Source organism: Polyodon spathula, chromosome 19 (genome assembly GCF_017654505.1).
Source record: "Polyodon spathula isolate WHYD16114869_AA chromosome 19, ASM1765450v1, whole genome shotgun sequence".
In the NCBI taxonomy this organism is placed as follows: domain Eukaryota; kingdom Metazoa; phylum Chordata; class Actinopteri; order Acipenseriformes; family Polyodontidae; genus Polyodon; species Polyodon spathula.
This window is the reverse complement of record NC_054552.1, coordinates 5,786,952-5,806,683: the sequence shown is the minus strand read 5'-3', so window position 1 is coordinate 5,806,683 and position 19,732 is coordinate 5,786,952. Positions and strand designations below refer to the sequence as shown.

Below are 19,732 nucleotides of genomic sequence, written 5' to 3'. Positions count from 1 at the left end.
TAGTTTCTGGTGTTGTTTAAAATTGCTGCAATGTTACAAAATGTGTAGTTTGTTTTGCCCAACCTTAATTTGCAAATATGTATAGTTTATTAATGGTTTATTTATTTATTTTTTAATTACAGAATCGGTATGTTACCTCTTTATTGTGGAATCACTGTGGTACAAAGGCTCCAGTAAATGGAGCGGTCACAATTCAGATTATTCAAACGCATTGCTGCAGAAGCTGTCTAATGGTAATGGGGTATAATAATAACGTGGACTTGAACAGAGAATTCAGTCTCTCAGTGCTTGCTTTCTTAAACCCGATACCGCCTTCGTTCGGTTTGAGACGGTCCAATGAAACGTTTCAAACAAAGACAGCGACTGCTGGGCTTCTTAAATGGCAAGAAATGAATTCAAAGTAGCACAGACTGCACCGCGGGTTTTATGAACAGAGTGGTTCGCTTCATGCATCAAGCTGTCATGGTTCCATTTGTTTTCTTTGCAATAACAAATATACTAGTAATTCAAAATTGTTGTAACTGTACTGTAATTCAACATCTACGGTAAGTCACATGCGAACTAGCAATTGCGTAGTCCACTTCCCGCCTAAAAGACTGACAGTTTTGCTAAATCAAGGCTTCTCAAACTCTGTCCTAGGGACCCCCCTGTATCTACCGGTTTTCATTCCAAACGAGCTCTCAATGACTTGACTAGACCCTTAATTGAACTGGTCATTTGCTTAAATTAGACAGTTTTACTTGTTTTCAGCTCTTGAACAGTTGCAGTTCAAGTTACTTATCAAATGTTACAGCTAACTTGCAAATTACAATTGTTCAAGAGCTGAAAACAAGTAAAAAGGTCTAATTTAAGCAAATGTTCAGTTCAATTAAGGGTCTAGTCAAGTCATTGAGAGCTCGTTTGGAATGAAAACCAGCAGACACGAGGTTGCCTGGACCGCGGTTGCTAAATGATATGATGAGCACATTAGTTTAAGTTTAGTTTAAGTTTAAGTTTAGCATTAGTTTCTCTCCCTCTTACTTGTAAAACCTTATACACGTGTTCTGTTAATTACACATTCGCTTAAACTCACTCGCTCAGGTACTTTCCGGTTACTTTTTTGTAGAGCAGTGTATTGCAATAGTGTGTTATGTATCATTTATTATTGTTTTTAACTTTAATATATGGACTGTAAGTGATGTAATTGTGTATCCTATAATTTAAAATGTTTACTTAAAATAATTTTAACATTCAGGCAGGGTGCTGTTATGCCATATTGATACACAACAGTAAAATGAATTGAAATGAAATGAATGAACAAAAAAAGCTTTTTACCTGTCGGTATACAGTATTATATAGTGAAGCATTCATGTCTAATGTTTGTTTTGTAGCTGAATATATTGACCTAAACAAGCGTTTCAGATTGTGTATTTTCAGTCTATAGTGAGGCAACAGTATCCTTCAATACAAATTGTTTAGTTTCAGAAAAACAGTTTGTCTCAAATTTCATTTTTTGATGTATTTGTAGGGAAAAATACATCTTTAAATTTGGAGAAAGCCCGCTAGATTTGTTAAAAAAAAAGTTATTGAAAGTTGTTACTACTACTGAAAAGTTGATCCTTTTATGCTACTTTTTTTTCTATGTCATTTCCAGTAAATTAAGCAAATTTATATTTAGTCAATTCTCTAATTCAATCGAATGCATGCATGTCTGAGGTCATCTTTTCGGCTTGCCAGTGTCTTGGGTATGGTGCCCTCTAATGGACGGAGAGAGAAGTACTTTCTGACTGTGCTGTGTTCTAACCACCCACTTGTTTTAAATCGATTGTATTTTGAAAGAATGCTCAACAAGCGCACACATTTTCATGTTTTACTATTCTGCCCTCTAGTGGACAAAAACAAAGTAACATTTTACTTCATCAATCCATCCATTATCTGTAAACGCTTAATCCTAGAGGGTCGTGGTGAGCCGGAGCCTAACCCGGCAGACATAGGGCGCAATGTGAGACTACACCCTGGCCAAGACACCAGTCAGTCGCAGGGCCCATTTTACATCCATTAGCAGGGAAATAAAAGGACCGAGTTGGATTTAGAAGACAAGGAAGGACACAATTCAGATTTCAAAACCTGATTTTGAGTGAATTTTATATAAATGCAGTATACAATTTTTACTGATACAGGCTGAATTGCAGAAGAATGTATTCCCACGTTCTTAAACCAAATTCACATGTATAATCTAATTTTCCTAAAACACCACTAAAATAAATGAAGCTGCCTTAGAGGATAAACAACACTTTTATTAGTCCTCTTTGTTTAATCCACACACAAACCAAATGCATTCGTTTATAGGACCAAAGTTTTATTGTTGACTAGAAGGTGTAAATTGAATCAGAAATTAGTTTGGCGCTACCGGCAGATCGCAAACTGCGCTGTGGCACAGCAAAATCTTGTAATCAATTCTGTATTTAACTGGTAACCAGTGAAGAGATGCTTAGATTGGTGATATATGGTTGTGTCTTCTTGTTTTTGTTAGCACCCGTGTAGCACTATCTTGTACATTAGCTTCTCAGCATCAGGATGATCTCAGGTGAGCAATGTTTTGCAAATGTGAAGGCCGCTTTGCCGGTATTCTTGATGTGAGCCTCAAAAGACAGTGTTGAGTCTAACCTCACAACTAAGTTTGTCACTTCAGGGGTTGGACTGATCTGACAGTCATCAATTAACAACCTGAAATTATCAACTAATTATCAACTGTACCCTCTGACATGACCTCAATCTTGCTACAGTTTAATTACAAGACATTATCTGCATCCAAATGTTTATATATTACATTGTCTGTCTCAAGAAGTCGGCAGCACTCTGGAAATCTATATTGGCACCACAGAAGAAAATCCATCGCCAGCATGATTGGCAAATTTCCTTATTCTTGATTTTTTAAAAGTGTATTTCATGCATTTTATGGAACTGGTTTTCCTCAGGACTGTTCAGTCTTACTGCTTTCCCTCATCTTCCACTTATTCAATCTTTATTTGTAAATTCATTATATATATATATATATATATATATATATATATATATATATATATATATATATATATATATATATATATATTTGTTTGTGTGTATATTGTACATATGTTTGTTTTGCATTTTTATTGCCTGTAAGTGTAATATTCTGCAATCTCTAATATTGCCTATAATATTTTGTATAGTTTCTATATAATAATGTCTGAAATTATAAAGATGGCATCCCGAAGGCGATTGGCTACTCTTGTAATTACGCTGCATGGCTGTAAAATGACCAGTCCCTATGTAGAAAATGCTTAGCTCATTTACATTTATTGGGAACACTTAATATTTTATGTATTCTGTTTAGATATATTTTAGCACTATTAAATAATAACTGTGTGCTGTTTTTAATCCCCTGGTAAAATAAAAACAAAAATAGAGACCTGCAGGGCAGGGGATGCAGGATGTTTCACGCCTTCCACACTGGTTTGTGAACCAGACACAAGAACTGCAAGTGTAGTGCTTACGCACACTTTTATTAACAAATACAAATAAACAAAACAAAAGCCTAACGCCAAGCTGGAGGAGTAACTAAACTTTTCCACCTTCACCAAAACACTTGTTACACACAGCACACATAACCTTCGCTTTGGCAGGCCTAACCACACGGGTATTACTGAGGCTTCACACATTAACCTGCATATTTATACCTCTGTGCTTAACTACAGCCAGGTGTTTCCCATCCTGGCTCTAATTCCTAACCCCGAGGCATTCTGGGGGATGTAGTCATGTGCTCATTTAACCCCAGGACTACATTTCTCCTCATCCTCCCCCTACTATGCCACACTATGTATAGTCCCTTAATGTAACTGTCCTCTTAAAGATCTTTCCTCACTGACCTCATTTTTTTTTCTTTATATATGGTTTATTATTTCTACTAAATCCTACCCAGAGGATAGCTAATGAGTTTCAATGGGAGATCATGTTTATAATTAGACTCTGCTGAAACCTATTCTGTTTTTATATGTGCGACAAACAATAACAAGGTAGGATTTCGAGCAGATTTGTAACACAAAACTACTGTAGTTAAAAAATTAAGTTAAAAAATACCAGAATTCTCAAAATATAGTGTACAATTATTAGAAGATTCTCTGCAAATTATATACATGTTGCATGTTACATACAAGGTGCATAGCGTGTCCTGTGTGGTATATTGTGGTGTTTTTGATAGGGTAGTATCAAATGCATGTTATACAAGAGGGGAGTATTTGGAAAATCCACACTTTGAATAGCATCTGTAGTATTGAGATTTCTATTTTTGTAGCATCCTGCAAGGGGATTGAGTTGCAGTTTTGCAATGTGATTATGACTTTCAGGATTGAGTTGCAGTTTTGCAATGCGATCACGGCTATGGGGTTTGTGGTAACATTGTGATTTACGGCTTGGATTTGGTGCAGGCAGTGTGGATGTTCTTGGAACCTTTGATTCTGAATTGGTAATGTGCACTTTATTCAAGTATTGTAACTCAAGGCAACCTAGCCAGGTACTCTATACACATTGCCTGTGTTCTATTATAAAAATGATGGATAATACTCCAAACATCAATGGGTTTGACAGTGCGATACTCCAGCAAAGTTAATCTCTCTAAAATACTTCTGTATATATTTTTGCAAGGATGATGCTGGTATTGTTGCACTGTTAGGAGAGGTGGGTGGTCCCTGTTTTCCCCATCTTTGTTCTGCAAGGGGATGACGTTGTGAATAATACTGATACATGTGTTGATGTGCACTTCATGCAGTGTTTCTGTGGTAAAACAAACTGAAAGTAACACACTAACTGAGGATGACCCAGTGGATAGTGTGGAGGACAGGAGTAATGCAAGTTTGCAGGTTAGTTTCAGCTGCAATGAGTAGAGGCCCTCCACTGTAGTTGTGAAGATGTTTGTAATTACAGAACTGTATCATGTGAAATGTTTGTCCTCAGGATTACCACCTGTCCCTGTTTTCTCTGGATTGTTCTGGTTTTGAGGAAGGTGTGTTGGGATTTCAATATACCTTTCCTGGACACTAAAAGATCCTGGATTTTAACATTATCCTGTTTTTTAATTGAAGTGGTTACAGTATTTTATTTAATAAAAGCATTGAGTTAAATAAAATGTTTAACCTGCAAGTCAGAAAAGTACATTGAGATCAATTCAAATTCCATCTATTGTAACTCCTGATGCTTGAATATGAAAGAAAAAAAAGAAAAACCATGTTACACGATTCAAGGTTACACCTAATTGAAATGGATTTCATTGACCACTACTAAAAAGAAACAGCTATACAATTAGATGAATGTCTGGTAGAAGCAAACTGTTCTTTTTGACTACAGGTACTGCATATCTTCTGCACTGACTGTTATAGATCAATTTCACTGACACCTTGCTACAGATCTCACTTTTTTTCCAATGATAACAGGGAACTTAACAATCTTATATTAGATTTTAAAATGTAATCATACACAAGTATGATTTGGGGTTTTAGAGAATGAAGAAAAATGTAAGAAATCACTTCAAGCTTTATTTAAAATCTGCAATATAAGAATGCAGCACAACGTTCCTATTCTCGCGTCCCCTCCTCTACTCACAGGCATGTTCTGATACACAAGACGAAGTGATCAGTTTAACCCTGAGGTCAGCTGCTCCCAAACTTTGTTCCCTGTATTTATTCCTTTGTTGGTAAGATTGTTCAGAGTTGGAGATGATCATGCAACTCCCCCCCCAAAAGAAAAAAAAACTGAATTTATTGCCTGTCATAGTGAAATTTTGGCTTTGACCATTTTGATGTAGACTTTGATATAAAATCTTTTCTTTTGAATTATTTGTTTGTTAATGAAACAAGAGTAGATCAGATGCGTTGGGTAGCAAAAAATGTACTGCCAAGGCAAACACAAATGGAGTTTAGACAAAGGGGCATTCAGAACAGAAAATAGGAGGCACTTTTTTACACAGAGAATTGTGAGGGTCTGGAATCAATTCCCCAGTAATGTTGTTGAAGCTGACACCCTGGGATCCTTCAAGAAGCTGCTTGATGAGATTTTGGGATCAATAAGCTACTAACAACCAAACGAGCAAGATGGGCCGAATGGCCTCCTCTCGTTTGTAAACTTTCTTATGTTCTTATAAGTTAGCCATTTCTGTAAGCTGCTTAACTGTTTCAAACAATGGTGCCACTGAGATCATTTAAAATGTGAATACAAGTGTGTGAAACATCCAAACAATGCTTGTGAGTCTCTTTCTGTTGGGAAAACAAAACAAAACAAAAAAAAAAACTGAGGGACTCCTAGTGATTTAAAGGATGTGGTATTTAGTTTCCCCACTGTTTAAAGCAATTGAGATGATAAAACACATGCCACACAGCGGACACTTTTGTTGTCATTGCTATATTTTATTGAGGGAAAGTCAAAACACAAATGTTTATTTATTTATTTATTTACAAAGACAGAAGGATGAAAGCATCATTCGATTTTTTAAAAAATGCCCTTGGGTGCCTTGTTTGGCTAAATGTATTGGCTTATATTTTTGTACTGTGTATGAAAATATGTGCTTTGAAATCTGCACACTCCCACATTAAGCACAAAAGAGGGCAAAATACAATGTTTCAAATTTTATTTATTGTCAATTGATACTGTATGCATACAAAGTTCCTAAAAAGCTACAAAATGTCTACCACGTTATCAAGAAGGCATCAAAATTTGTTACTTAGCAAAGACGAGAACATCTGCAGTAAAGGAACACACACACACACACAAAGCAGGTTTTTTCTGTTTTTTTTTTTTTTTTTTTTTTTTTGAAGTGATGAAATAATTGCACTTTACTGTCATGGATATTAAAGATATCACACAATTGTACCGAGAAAGACAGGACATGTGATTTTTATACAAAAAAAAACAATTCTCTGCACACAAACCCTATAATTCTCATGATACTATCTGAACTAAAGATAAGTTCACTCACTTTAAAGCCAACATTTAAATTGATTATAAACAAAAAGGTACCAGTACCTACAAAGTTTTCCATGGTCATGGATGTTACAAATATACAAATTAATAATATATATATATATATATATATATATATATATATATATATATATATATATATATATATATATATATAAAACTTTACTGCTGATAGGTTTGTGTTGAAATTCCTTTTGATTTCTGTGTAACTTGTCCATAATATTAAAATCTTCTTTTTCTAACATTCACAAAACGTAAAAGCTAAGAAAACAACCGTATTATCCAAATTTAAACAAGCAGTATTAGAAGATGCTTCAAAATGGAAATTACATATCAAAGTTACCAGCAGCAGTGCAGTAACAAGTTCACCAATGACTATATTTGAATATGCTGAAGTCGTCACAAAACCATTTTATACACATAACACAATAAAAAACATGAACAGAGTTAATTATTTTCTTAAGTTATTTATAAATGTGAACAAATACACAGGGCAAAACAGCGGTTAACACAAAACCTGGCGATACAACAATAAAGACTATTTGATTTGAAATAATATAAAACTCCATAGTCTACTTCAGGCACGTAGCGTTCTAGCGAGTGAGCATTTTATAAAAGCTCCTTAAAATCCCGTAATCTATACAAGGACACTAGAGATGGTTTAATATAGAAACCTTTCTGATTTTGATAATTTAATAGAAATATTAAACATTTTTGGGACTGGTGTATTTTGATTAGATTAAAACTTTTAAAAGAACTCCAGAAACAGATGACATTCTAGCACAGAAAGGACACAGACAGCTGGTCCTCCAAAGTGATTTATCTATTTAGCAATTGACATCAGCTGAATTCCTTCATTTTTTTTTTTGTCAGGTCACTGAAGCTACAATAGTACCTATTGTAACATACATACATTCGACTGTCTCGTTTCTTGGGGCTTGCTTGAATCCTAAAAGTCCAAAGGTGTTTTCTACCACTCCTAAGGCAATTACTGATGAGAATCAGCCCATGTGCTATAGCTTTCTATAAATCCCACAGACGCATTCAATTTGGGCCTGCATTAAAAGTATCTACTGTACTGTAGTCATATTCCAGAAAAAAACCCTAACAATTAGGCAAAGTTCTCTCATATTTGGTCTTGAATCAAAAATCTAATATTTACATGTACAGTAAATGGGGACTTACTCTGCAAAATTCTAGAAACCAATCCAGTTGTTTCCTTTTCAAAATCTTTTAGATACTGAGGTACATACAAACCAGTGCTGCTGATGCAAGAAAGACCACTAGAGCAGTGTAAAACAACCAGAGCTACAGTGGTGGTATTTAAGACTCACCACAGTTTCGATCATTAAGATAGACCCCCATTTAAGTTGTGTATGACTTCCGCTTCTAATTTCTGAAGTGACACTTGATTAAAGCGATGCTTTTAAACATGCAACAGTTGAAGTATTATTCACTAATAATAAACCACTGTACAAATGATAATGAAACGGTCTACTTCTCAGTGCAATGTCTGTTTCTGTATCAGCTTGAATCAAAGTAAAACTTAAAAAAAAAAAAAAAAAAAAAAAAAAAAAAACTCTGGAGGTCCAGCTTTCCTAATTACAGTTAATTAATAGCCCCATTATTGGTGTTAACAATACCAGAAGCCAGGTGCTGGTTTCGTGTTTCTGCGCCCTCTCAGTACAGAAAATGATATTGTTAAATTAATCCCACATTCCTTTTCTCAAACTTTTTTTTTTTTTTTTTTTTTAGAAAACTTAAAGGCATTGTGGTGATCTCTTATTCTCCCTTTTTTTTTTTTTTTTTTTTTTGGTTTTGCTACAGATTATACTTAAAATTGATTCAGTCTTTTCTAAGCTGGAAGTTTCAAACCAAAAGGCACTTTCATGCTACAGTGCAGGAAATCGCTAAGGATCGGGTCATGTTTTTTGGTCATTTAGATAAGAAAAGGCAACGTTTATTTAGTGTTTTAAGTTCTACCATGTAAAACAAATACTTTCTGTAACTTTTTGTAACTGTAGGCTAGTTCCAATTGTGTAACTTGCAGTAATTCATTCCTATGTGTAAAGAAGTTGGTTATTTCGGTTTACCTTGAAATAAATTTCTTGTTAAAATGTCAGACCATTACATTTGTTACAAGCAGACAAAGGTCAGTATTACAACATACACTAAGGCACTGTATACTGTTATGCTTTGGCAGTTTTGAATGATATACTCCTACAAAGATTGACAATAACAAGAAAGTCTTCCAGCTTAGGAAAGAGCTCACAGTTTTAGTGGCATCTTTTGGATATCACAACACCACATTTAAGGCTTGGATTTATATAAAATGAATGGTGTAGGCCACAGATCTCATAGGACTTGACGTGTATGTAAAGGCAGCAACCAATCGATATTGGCAAACAAAAAATAAACACAGAACCTGTTCAGGAATGATGCACCGTAGCAGATTAATGCAGTGGAAACTGTTTTTAAATTTTACCTGTTTCTTCTTATTGTCAATTTTCTTTAACATGTGATCCCCACATACAATTATATTTACATAGAATGCCTGTTATTGATCAAGAAAGGCTAACAAAACAAGACACCTCAATAAGGCATGTCCTACCTGAAAACCCAAGTGCTTAGGACAAGGCGACGATAAACGATTTGTGAGATTGTAGTGCTGTTCCGGTTTTTTAGCAGTACTAATACTTTACTGTGAAAACTTTCTGCAGCTTAAGGGATGGGATTTCATAGAATTCTTTGAATTTGCAAATGTAATATGCAACATTCTTATTGCAAGTGATTATTAGTACGGCCGAGGTAAACCTAAAAATCTAGGTTTAAATATCACAGTGCATTCAGTCATCACTTTTCGTTTTTCAAACAGTGAAAGAGTAGTGTGGCTTTGTATTAAAGAGATTCAGACAAATTAACCCTGTTTAAGAGAATATCAGAGACCATCGTTCCTTTTGACCTCCTCCAAGCTGCAAAAGTTTTAACTTTGTAGTGTATTTATAAATAGGCTGGCTATTATCTTTATCTCATCTTAAAACTAGCATTTTTTAATATTCATTTATCCAAAATTATATCTTTGAAATACTTTCTTTGGGAAAAAAACACAATCACAATAGTTCAATGTATTATACAGAGCTTAGATGTCCCATGTTATAATGGCTAGTGTCTTTGATAATTACTTTTTTTTTTTTTTTTCTCAATTGAAACCACAAAAAAAGTTAAACAAAAGGTCTAGCAATCTGACACAATCCCACCAATAGATACTACTATAATACATTAAACTGCCACTATATATATATATATATATATATATATATATATATATATATATATATATATATATATATATATATATATATATATATATATACACACACACACACACACACACACACACACACACACACACACACATACCCATTCCTAAGAACAGGCATTGATTAGTCATCTGTTAAAATGAATAACTAATTCAGCATCAAAAGTTTTTACAACTGTACCGCAATTCACAGCTGTAATTGTACACATATACATAAAAAAAAGAAAAAAAAAGACTCCATCCAAATCCGACTAAAACAAAAACGTGGGTGTGATTCTGATTTGAGGCACTGCCACTTGTATTGAGGTTTTCAGTCTCTGTTTAAGGTTTTCAGTAAAATGTTCCTCTTTCATTCCTTCACAAGCCTATAAATGTGATGCTGAGCTCCATGTTCGCTGTTCGACACTTCAAACACACACGCCAGACAAAGAAGAGTCTCCTGTGTATCCCTGTTTGTTACCACCTAAAACAATATGATCAAAAATGAATTAACAGCAGAAAGCATTCCAAAAAGCATGTGATTAGTTAGATTAGATTTCAAAACAGATTTGGGGATGTGCTTAAAAAAAATTTATAAATAAAGATACAGAATGGCTTCAAATCTCCCTTTGAAAATATTGCTGTTTTATTGAATGTGATAATGGAACACATGCCACCCTGTGGCAGCACATTGTTATTGCTGTTTCTCCTTCCTATAGGGAAATTGTTTATTTAGCAGACGCCTTTATTCAAGGCGACTTAGAGACTAAGCAAGCAGAAATCCAAGCAGCCTAATAAGTTGCTTCTGCTGTTAAACTGGAGAAAGGCCCTAAACGACAGATGCCTCCCACCGAACTCTGTTCCTTCTTGCTCCTCCTATCTCCTGCACCCTGCTACACATCCTCTCTGTCCTGATGTCCCTCCTCCCTACAGTCTTTGAGAAATACTACTGCTCCTGCTGCTGTTCCTTCCTGCTCCAGTCCTGATAAACAGCTGGCAAAAGGAATGTTAAAAATGCAGGCTTTTCAACTACTTTTGTATTTTCGATTTGGAGAGGCTTTCACAAGCGCACATACATACATTCCTTTTAAAATGTATTTTTTTTTTCAATTTCAACGTATTGTATTTTTATATATATATATATATATATAAGCATAAAATCATATAGGGTTATTTAATCCTTTGATTCTCGCAAGAGCACCGAATGTTCCAGCTTGCTGTTCGTAAAGTAACAACAATAATTTCAACTTAAACATTACTATGTATTAAGTGTCTGCTAAAGGATCTTAGGCGCCAAGACATAAATAAAATAATGAAAATATCTTACCAGTAAAATGGTGAAATTCTCCAACACACTGTTCATCATGTATTTCTCTGGCAAGTGTTTAAGCTTGTGAATAAAATTGATCATATATTCGCACATGGGCGAGCGACTTATCCTATATACAAAGCGTCCATTCTCAAACCTTGCATATTCAGTCTGAAAAACAAACATAACACAGTCCATTACCCTGGGGGTATTTAAATGCTAAATTAATGTTTGGTGGGTCGCAGTTATGCGAGCCCGAGTATCCTGCTTGTTCACTAAATAAAATAAAATAGTCCTGTATATACAGGGTTATTACAGGTCTTAAAACTGTGTGGTTTCAAAAGTATTTATTGCTGGGCAGGGAAATTTGTTCCAACAAGTGTGAGTGCCACACACTGCTTGTATTCCAGTATTTGCCTTGCTTTGTGCTCTGTGATAAACACCAAATTACACTGCAAATCCAGCCATGATATGATTATACCACAGCTGGCTACTAGAACTAGAGCCAGCCTACTTATTGTGTGTATGTCTCACACTCAGTAAGACATAAAAGCAAATTACAGGCTATTTGATACATCTACAAACTGCAATGTTGTTGGTCTGATAGTAGTATTGTAAAAACAAGTCATTTCTGTATGTTAAAATCAGTTGAGAGCATACCTCTACTTTTTCCACAACTTGCTTGCCAAACGAGCACACCTTTGTCGAGCAGGTAATTGTCATGTTTTCAGAGCTCTCATACTGGCTTGTGACACCATAGAATGCTCCTGCATCATCTTGTATATTGCAGTTCAAGTCAGCCTGTAATGTATAAGAGACTGTGTTTAAGTTTCGCTTTTACCCAGTTCTGAAGCCCTATGCCTATTGTTATGCCCTGTGAAACTTTACATACCAAATCACTAGAGAGTAAAATAAACACTGCAAGTCACATATCCATTTGAACCTGAACATTAGTAACAATGGGCCTTACCCAATAAGAAAGCATGATACAGCACTCTTATAATGACAAGAGGTAACCCTGCAACAGTAACCTCTTTTATGTATATGATCTACTTTTCATAGAAAAATCATGCATCCTTCATGGACCCTATTGAGCATGGTTTTTCTATGAAAACCTCAGACATGTTGTATAGCTCATTGTCTCACTTAAGATGAATTGATCCACTAATATATTCACGCTAGCAAAAGAAAAGAGCAAATATTCTTTGGAACCATTTTTCCAACTCATTAACAGAAGTGGTTTTATTTAAAGACCATATTAAGGCAGGCATTATTGTGCAGATTCTTCTCTTTATTTGAAATTTACATGCAGCCAGTATTTCAAAAGAATCTTTAAAAAGGCTTGTTCAGATTATGATATGCATACTTTCTACAAAGCTGCTAGTTTGCATTTTATATAAGCTATGTTTAAACAGCTATTAAGAGAACAATATGTCACTTTATTGTTTTAAAAATACTATGCAGAATTGCTGAATGCTTTGATCCATCTATAGTGTCATTTAACCAAATACAGAGCTCTTAAATTGCACAGCACATTCTTGGATTTACATTTGGTGTATATCTTTATAAAACAATTAGCATTGAGAGGCTACTGCCTTTGAGAACAGTCTGTAATAAGTAGCATTAACAGTGCAATATAATTATTCACATATCAGGGTCATCTACCATTTATGTCTTGTGAGGTGTATATTTTAGAAGCATATAAAACCAGAGTAATTAAATGGATGAATGCATTATTTAAGTGTCACTGACCTACTTGTAGCAAAGATGAGTTTTCTGCTATGCACTGCATAATACTGGTTACATTATTGAGTGGGTTAAGGCATTACATTGCACTGTGCTAATGGTTTTATCAAGGAGTTATGACAGTTTATTTTTTTATTTTAATTTTGGCCACCAACTGATCTGCTATTAATCCCGACAGAAAATATGTTTAAATGAAACCTAGGTGCTAACATACATGATGGTTAATTATACTTATTTAAGTATAGTTTTTTAGTTTTTACCCTGGGTATTTCTAATAATTGTATACAGCCAGACAACCACACGTATATTGCACCCATGTGATCTGCATCAGCCTCGCTTTGTGTATAGAAACATACCCACCAGCAGGTGGCAGAAGTGGAACACTGGGATCTCGCCACCTGTCACACTGCAGGCAGGTGTTCAAACAAAGAAATAATAATGCATTCTTAACGGACAGACGTTTTGTGTTGCTCATCGATTTAAAAACGTGGAATCTTTTATTTTATTCAAATAATACTCCAAGCTTGTGAAATATTTGCAAACCTTTGAAACAATAGCGTGTAATCAATTCTGAATTCACTTACTACTACTACGACTACTAGAGAAAAAAACAAAAAAAACTAATCGAGTCTCTTCAGGAAAATGTTAGCTGTAAATCTGGTTTGAATTATTATTAAGGCCTGCAAGGAAGTGGTCAATGCTGAAGCCAGGGTTGTGCAGTAGAAAAAACTCACCCAGAATTTTACGAGGAAGAAGGCATTATGCGGTCCCTTGCCAAACAGCTCCTTCAGGCCTCCTTTCTTTTCCGGGAATTTATCATAAATCTGACGAATGTCTACTGATTCAAGCAGGGCATCGTTGTAGGAATGGTTGGTTTGCCCGATGTGTACAAAGAGGTGCTTGTTATACTGGAAGGGACAAGGACACAGCACGAGAAGTGTCACTATTGGCCAGGGAGAACCTAAAGGCTTGGTCATTTCCCCTCAATTGTAAAGGCCTGTTAGGGTCTTATTCAGGAAACACAACAGGAAACAACTCAATGCAACAGCCTGCTGTAACTGCATGCCACATTATACCTCATAACAATATTATAGAATTAATATTCAGGCTACTGTTAAGAATTCATAAAATATTGCAAGAGTTTTTGGAATGTGTCACTTGACAGAAGTACTTCAAATAATGGATTTTTATGAGGGTTATTTCAAAGTCATCCTAGCCTTCAGTTCAATATCTGTTTCTACAAAACTAAAACACAGGCTTTGGAAGATTTAAACAGCTGGAGGACTCAGGATAAATGTAAGATAAATAGGCTGCTGTCAAATATATATATATATATATATATATATATATATATATATATATATATATATATATATATATATATATATATATATATATATATATATATATATATATACATATATATACAGGAATCCACGTCTGATTGGTTCTGTTTAGTGGCACGGAGTTGGGACCAAAAATGAAGATATTTGATTCTAACAGAATGAATAGAAAACTGTCTTGCTTTATTTTCCAGGAAGACTAGAACACAAATATCTAGATTTGGATTTCTTTAGTTACATATGTAAGCTGAGATACTGAGTGACTCACAGTAAACCTTCCTGCAATACAACAACCATATGGTGCACCAGGATGTCTAATTTTTGGGTGCAATTCAATTAAACTTTAATATAAATTAATGCGTAAAGAGTAAAGATGTGAAGATACCATTTGCCATTTCCTTTGATCTTGTCTTTAAGAGTTAGGTGTGGACTTAAGGTTAAGTATGCAGATGTAAATAAATGGTATTAAATGCTTTTTTTAAATTTAACCTGGTTTAGGTTTTTAGGAGCTAAAATAAAAATGTACGATTTAAAATCGTAGATGTGAATTTAAGGCCATTATATTCGATGCATGGCTGTCAAAGACACCATTTCAGAATACCTACCGAATCAGGGTCTCTCTGCTGCTCGAGGAAGGCAGAGAACTCCACCTGTCTCAGTTTGGTTGTTCCAATCGAGCGGCCTTGCCAGGCAGGTACGGAGGGAGCTGGTGTTACTGCAGAATCGCACCCTGCATATCAAACAACACAGTCAATACCATTTCACAATTTACAAAAACCACCATTCCACAATATCCCTAAGACCTTTAATGACATTCAAATTCTTTGAAGGAGCTATGCAGCTGTGCACAGCTATACTCATATTAATATTTCTTTAGAGTTAAAAACATGCACTTATGGGAGTAAGGAAGCACCTGAAGAACATTATGTGACAAGCGTACCAAGAGGCACCTTAATAGTAACTGCTACTTTCGAAAAATTCAACTATTTCAAAATAAAATTTAATAAATTAAAAGACGGTTTATAAGGGAACAAGTGATTATGTTACTAATAAGATACTAAGGATTTAGATTTCTCTTCTCACCTCACTTTTAGAGTTTGGCTCAGGAGGGATTAAGTATGATACAATATAATATTATAACCCTTACCTGGAACAGGTGTTGTTCCTACTGTTTGGATTGGATAGGCTTGCTGAACAAATGGCTTTATACTAAACAAAACAATACAAATATATTTTTAAAAATAAATTAGATAGATGCAAACAGATACAGAGCATTTAAATAAAGTACATAGGTTTAAAACAATGTAGGGCTTAAATCAAAATGAAATGTATGGTGCAGCCATAGCTATACTTTGTAATGGCTAAGATGCCGCCATAATTTGGATTTAATTCAGGCTTAGGTGTAAATACTATGTAGTAAGCCATGTGTTTCTTTATAGCTGCAGCCAAACTGCATGTTTATTTTTTGTCATTCAGAGAGAACGATTTGTTTACTTACTCATGCGAGGATCCTGGTTGACCTGTAGATATCATACCTGGCCAAAACTAGAACAAAATAAAATGAGAGTCACTTACGCAGAACACATACTAGATCTTCATCTTTTTATTCCTTTTTTTCTCTCAATACAATACTGTTTAATAAAAATAGTTAAAACATGTCCTAACTTATAATCTGCATTATAGTTAAATTATAACTTTTTTCAAGATGGAGAATCTGCAATGTGGATGATTTAAATTGCAATTGAACAGATGAATTAATGATGGATGATGAATTTGGCAGGAGACCTTGTCCATAGGTGCAGACAGCTATCCGCAATGTTGGCTGACTAGCGAATACACAATGACATCCTGTAGTCTAGTGCCGTGGATGGGAAGTGGCTTGTAGGGCCACCTATCCCAAAAAGATAAAGCCGCCAAACCATGACTGGAAAAATGAAAATGATGAATGGTAATGCAACAACTGCACTGGTGCAATGCCACCTACACCCAAAAACAGGACAAGGATGAATGAAAAGTAAGCAGCTGAAACACAGGCCCACCCTCCGAGCGTGAAATACACTGAGGGAGAACCAGGCCTCGCCAGCCTGCCACACACCCTGCAGAAACTAAATATGAACCGCTCTGCACTCAGGTAAGGAAAAACCCCTACTCGCTGGTAGGAGGAAACCTTGGGGAATCCACGGCTGAGGGTAGCCCTTCCTCCAGACTCTAAAGACGGCCGTCTCCCTGCTTGGCCTCAGCGAGCGTGACTGAGAGGCCAAACAATACAAGCGACATGAATGAAAGCCACGGTTTTTATGGCGCTTGGATACAAGTTCCAGAAATACAACCAAGTTTTCCATTCTTTTCCTTTTTAAAAAATAAGCCTGTTTAACTTTACAACATTTTCCCTCCACTGATTATATTTTTTATGTTTAATGTGGCAATATGCACGGTCTTGCATGCAAAATGTAATACTACAAATGCAACAGGTTGTAATGTCTGATGCATTTCAAATTACTCAAATATCTGAATCATCTCACTTTGCTTGTACCTGTCCAATGTTAAATATTTAGACAAACTACTGCTTTTCTACAGCATTTCTTATAAATCCATATAGCAATCATTAAATACATAGGAGATATGTGCGAAGGACTGTTGGATTTGCTGTCCTCACTTACCCCAGGTGTTCCTGGAAAAGCAGGGCGAGGAATGCCAGGCAAGCCCAGTTTATTGTGGATGGCAGTGGCTGATACGATCTGTGCGGAGGACATTGCTGCCATGCTTTGTAGTGCTTTGTCCTTCACGGTTTGATCCTTGAACATCAGTAACACAAAGTCTTAATACCATAGGAAAGAACAGGTTGTTCAAGAGCAGCTAAGAAGCAGAGAACTAAATCTATAAGCCTCAAGCAATACCCACAGGCAAGCACGTATGAAGTACATTAAACAGGGACTGCTGCTTTTGTTTTTTTGGAAGACTGACATGTTCAATATGTACTGATTTAGCAGGCTTCCTTGACCTTGTGTGCAATGATATCGTTAAGGTGTAATAGTGTGGTATTAGCATTCAAGCCTTAAAGCCAATGCTACCAAAACATCTTCCCTTTGTGAGATCACTGCCATGCTATGAAAGAACTCCAAATGGACCTGAAGACGGCAGTCTGCACTGTAGGCCCGGAAAGCAAGAAGCTACATCAGTGTGTTGGCTGTGTAACCCAGTCCACAAAACTACCACTGTACTGGGATCTGTGATGTACTGGAAAGCAGATAGGCAGGAAGCTCTGAACTCTATCATCCCACTGATGAGAAAATAACATATGTATGCAATGCAGTGTACCGTACAGAGTGTGATATGATTCAAGAGAAACAGTAAGTGTACATTGTGTAATGGGTCCATTCCCCATTAAGTGTGTCAAAGTTTGGAGCACACCTTCATGCATTGTAATGTAGACTGAAAACTTGGTGTAACACCTTTTTTAAAGTTATATTGTCAAAAGCTTCCTAAAGGAAATAATATATATACTTGAGTGACTTTAATATTTACAGAATTCTAAATGTTGCTGTAAGACAGGTATCGTGGAATGGGCCTACAGCGGTTGAAAAGAAAGAAATAAAAAATAAAAACTTCAAAAAATGAAATGTGTCCAACACAAGACAAACAACTGTGCAAAATGCATATGCAGGTAGGTTTAACAAGCAAACGTTTTGGGTGAGCATGCTGGCAAGAAAAAGGTACTGTGGTGCAAATACCCTTCTTAAATAAATAAAAAAAATAATAAGAAACCTTGGTGTAAGAAACCAAATGGTAAGCAAGCGCTCCCTGAGAGGCCTTTACAGTAACAGTGGAGATACTGTATTGGCTAGCCTGAAGATGGGCCAAGCGCAGCTACAATGCATACTGTGAAGAGATACTTACCATGCTTGTTACCTGAATACAAACAAACAGGACATGTACTTTAAGCCCCTTGCTATTTGAGCATGTAAACTATGAGGAAGTTCTTCAACTTCCGAGGCACATTTTAAAGACTTAGCGGTTTTAAAATGTTACCAATCTGTTTTGTGAATTCAAATTTGAATTTGATGATTCAAATATCAATAGTTACTGTTCACAAAACTTCAATTTAAACAGTAACTATAATCATTTTCAATCAAAGATCTTTGCGAATATGGTCAATTGCCTCAAATATTTCATTTTATATATATATATATATATATATATATATATATATATATATATATATATATATATATATATATATATATATATATAAAATATGTTCCACCAAGCTGACTTGTAGGCTTTTTAGTTATCTCTGATGTGACTGCATAATACATGTTTTAATTAAATCAACGTTATTTCTAAACAGTAATCCCTTTATGAAATTACATATTTCTACATATTATTTTATCCAACACAAGCCCCTTTTCAAATGTATTCAAAAAAGAACTCTTCAGTACCTGTAATTAAAAATATGAAACACATACAGGGGGCTTCACTAATTTGTACTGCATCCTACTCACGAGTAACTATTTACTGACATAGACAATAACAAGATAACATTTCAGATAACACAATACAGAGGATAAAAATAGAAAATGTGAAAACACAAAAGTTCCATACACAAATGGAAGGGCTGTACTTGAATTATTCTCCTCCTGGTATCTAATTGGCTTTTCATTAAGGTAGACAGTGACACATACAAAAGCTGGCTATTTTAGCCAGGCAACAGGCAATGGCCATGAAAGAACGTGCATTCATAGCTGTCCCAACATACTGCCTAATGAGCAGCAATTAATCCATCTCATTGTGTTTCAAAATGCAGAGGACTGCGAACATCAAAAGGAGATTTGAAGCTAGCTTTTTGTTATTCAATTAAAAACCCATGGGAGTTATCTTTACTGTAGCATGTTCTAACATATATACACTAGATATACAGTCAATGTGATTCAAAAGAATCAAACATTTGTAAAGAGCAAAAAAAAAGAAAGATATCTTGATGTTATTTATTAGGTACACTTCTTCAAACACCTCTGTTCATTGCTGCAGCATAAGAGGATTGGTGAT

At 35.3% G+C, this 19,732-nt stretch overlaps 2 protein-coding genes across 2 annotated transcripts in view; one reads left to right on the top strand and one right to left on the bottom strand.

Moving 5' to 3' along the window:
* The window catches only part of LOC121294939, a 126,150-nt gene that overhangs the window by 69,127 nt on the left and 37,291 nt on the right, over positions 1-19,732 (top strand). The window lies entirely within an intron of this gene.
* Positions 10,374-19,732, bottom strand: part of LOC121294938 (transcriptional enhancer factor TEF-1-like) — a 31,326-nt gene continuing 21,967 nt past the window's right edge. Inside the window, exons 5-12 of the mRNA XM_041219159.1 lie at positions 17,347-17,481; positions 16,185-16,231; positions 15,834-15,895; positions 15,292-15,416; positions 14,078-14,251; positions 12,258-12,398; positions 11,616-11,768; positions 10,374-10,772 (exon numbers count right to left, since the gene is read on the bottom strand). Coding sequence (XP_041075093.1) covers positions 10,659-10,772; positions 11,616-11,768; positions 12,258-12,398; positions 14,078-14,251; positions 15,292-15,416; positions 15,834-15,895; positions 16,185-16,231; positions 17,347-17,481 — 951 coding nt within the window. The 3' untranslated portion in view covers positions 10,374-10,658. The remainder of the gene's footprint in view (positions 10,773-11,615; positions 11,769-12,257; positions 12,399-14,077; positions 14,252-15,291; positions 15,417-15,833; positions 15,896-16,184; positions 16,232-17,346; positions 17,482-19,732) is intronic.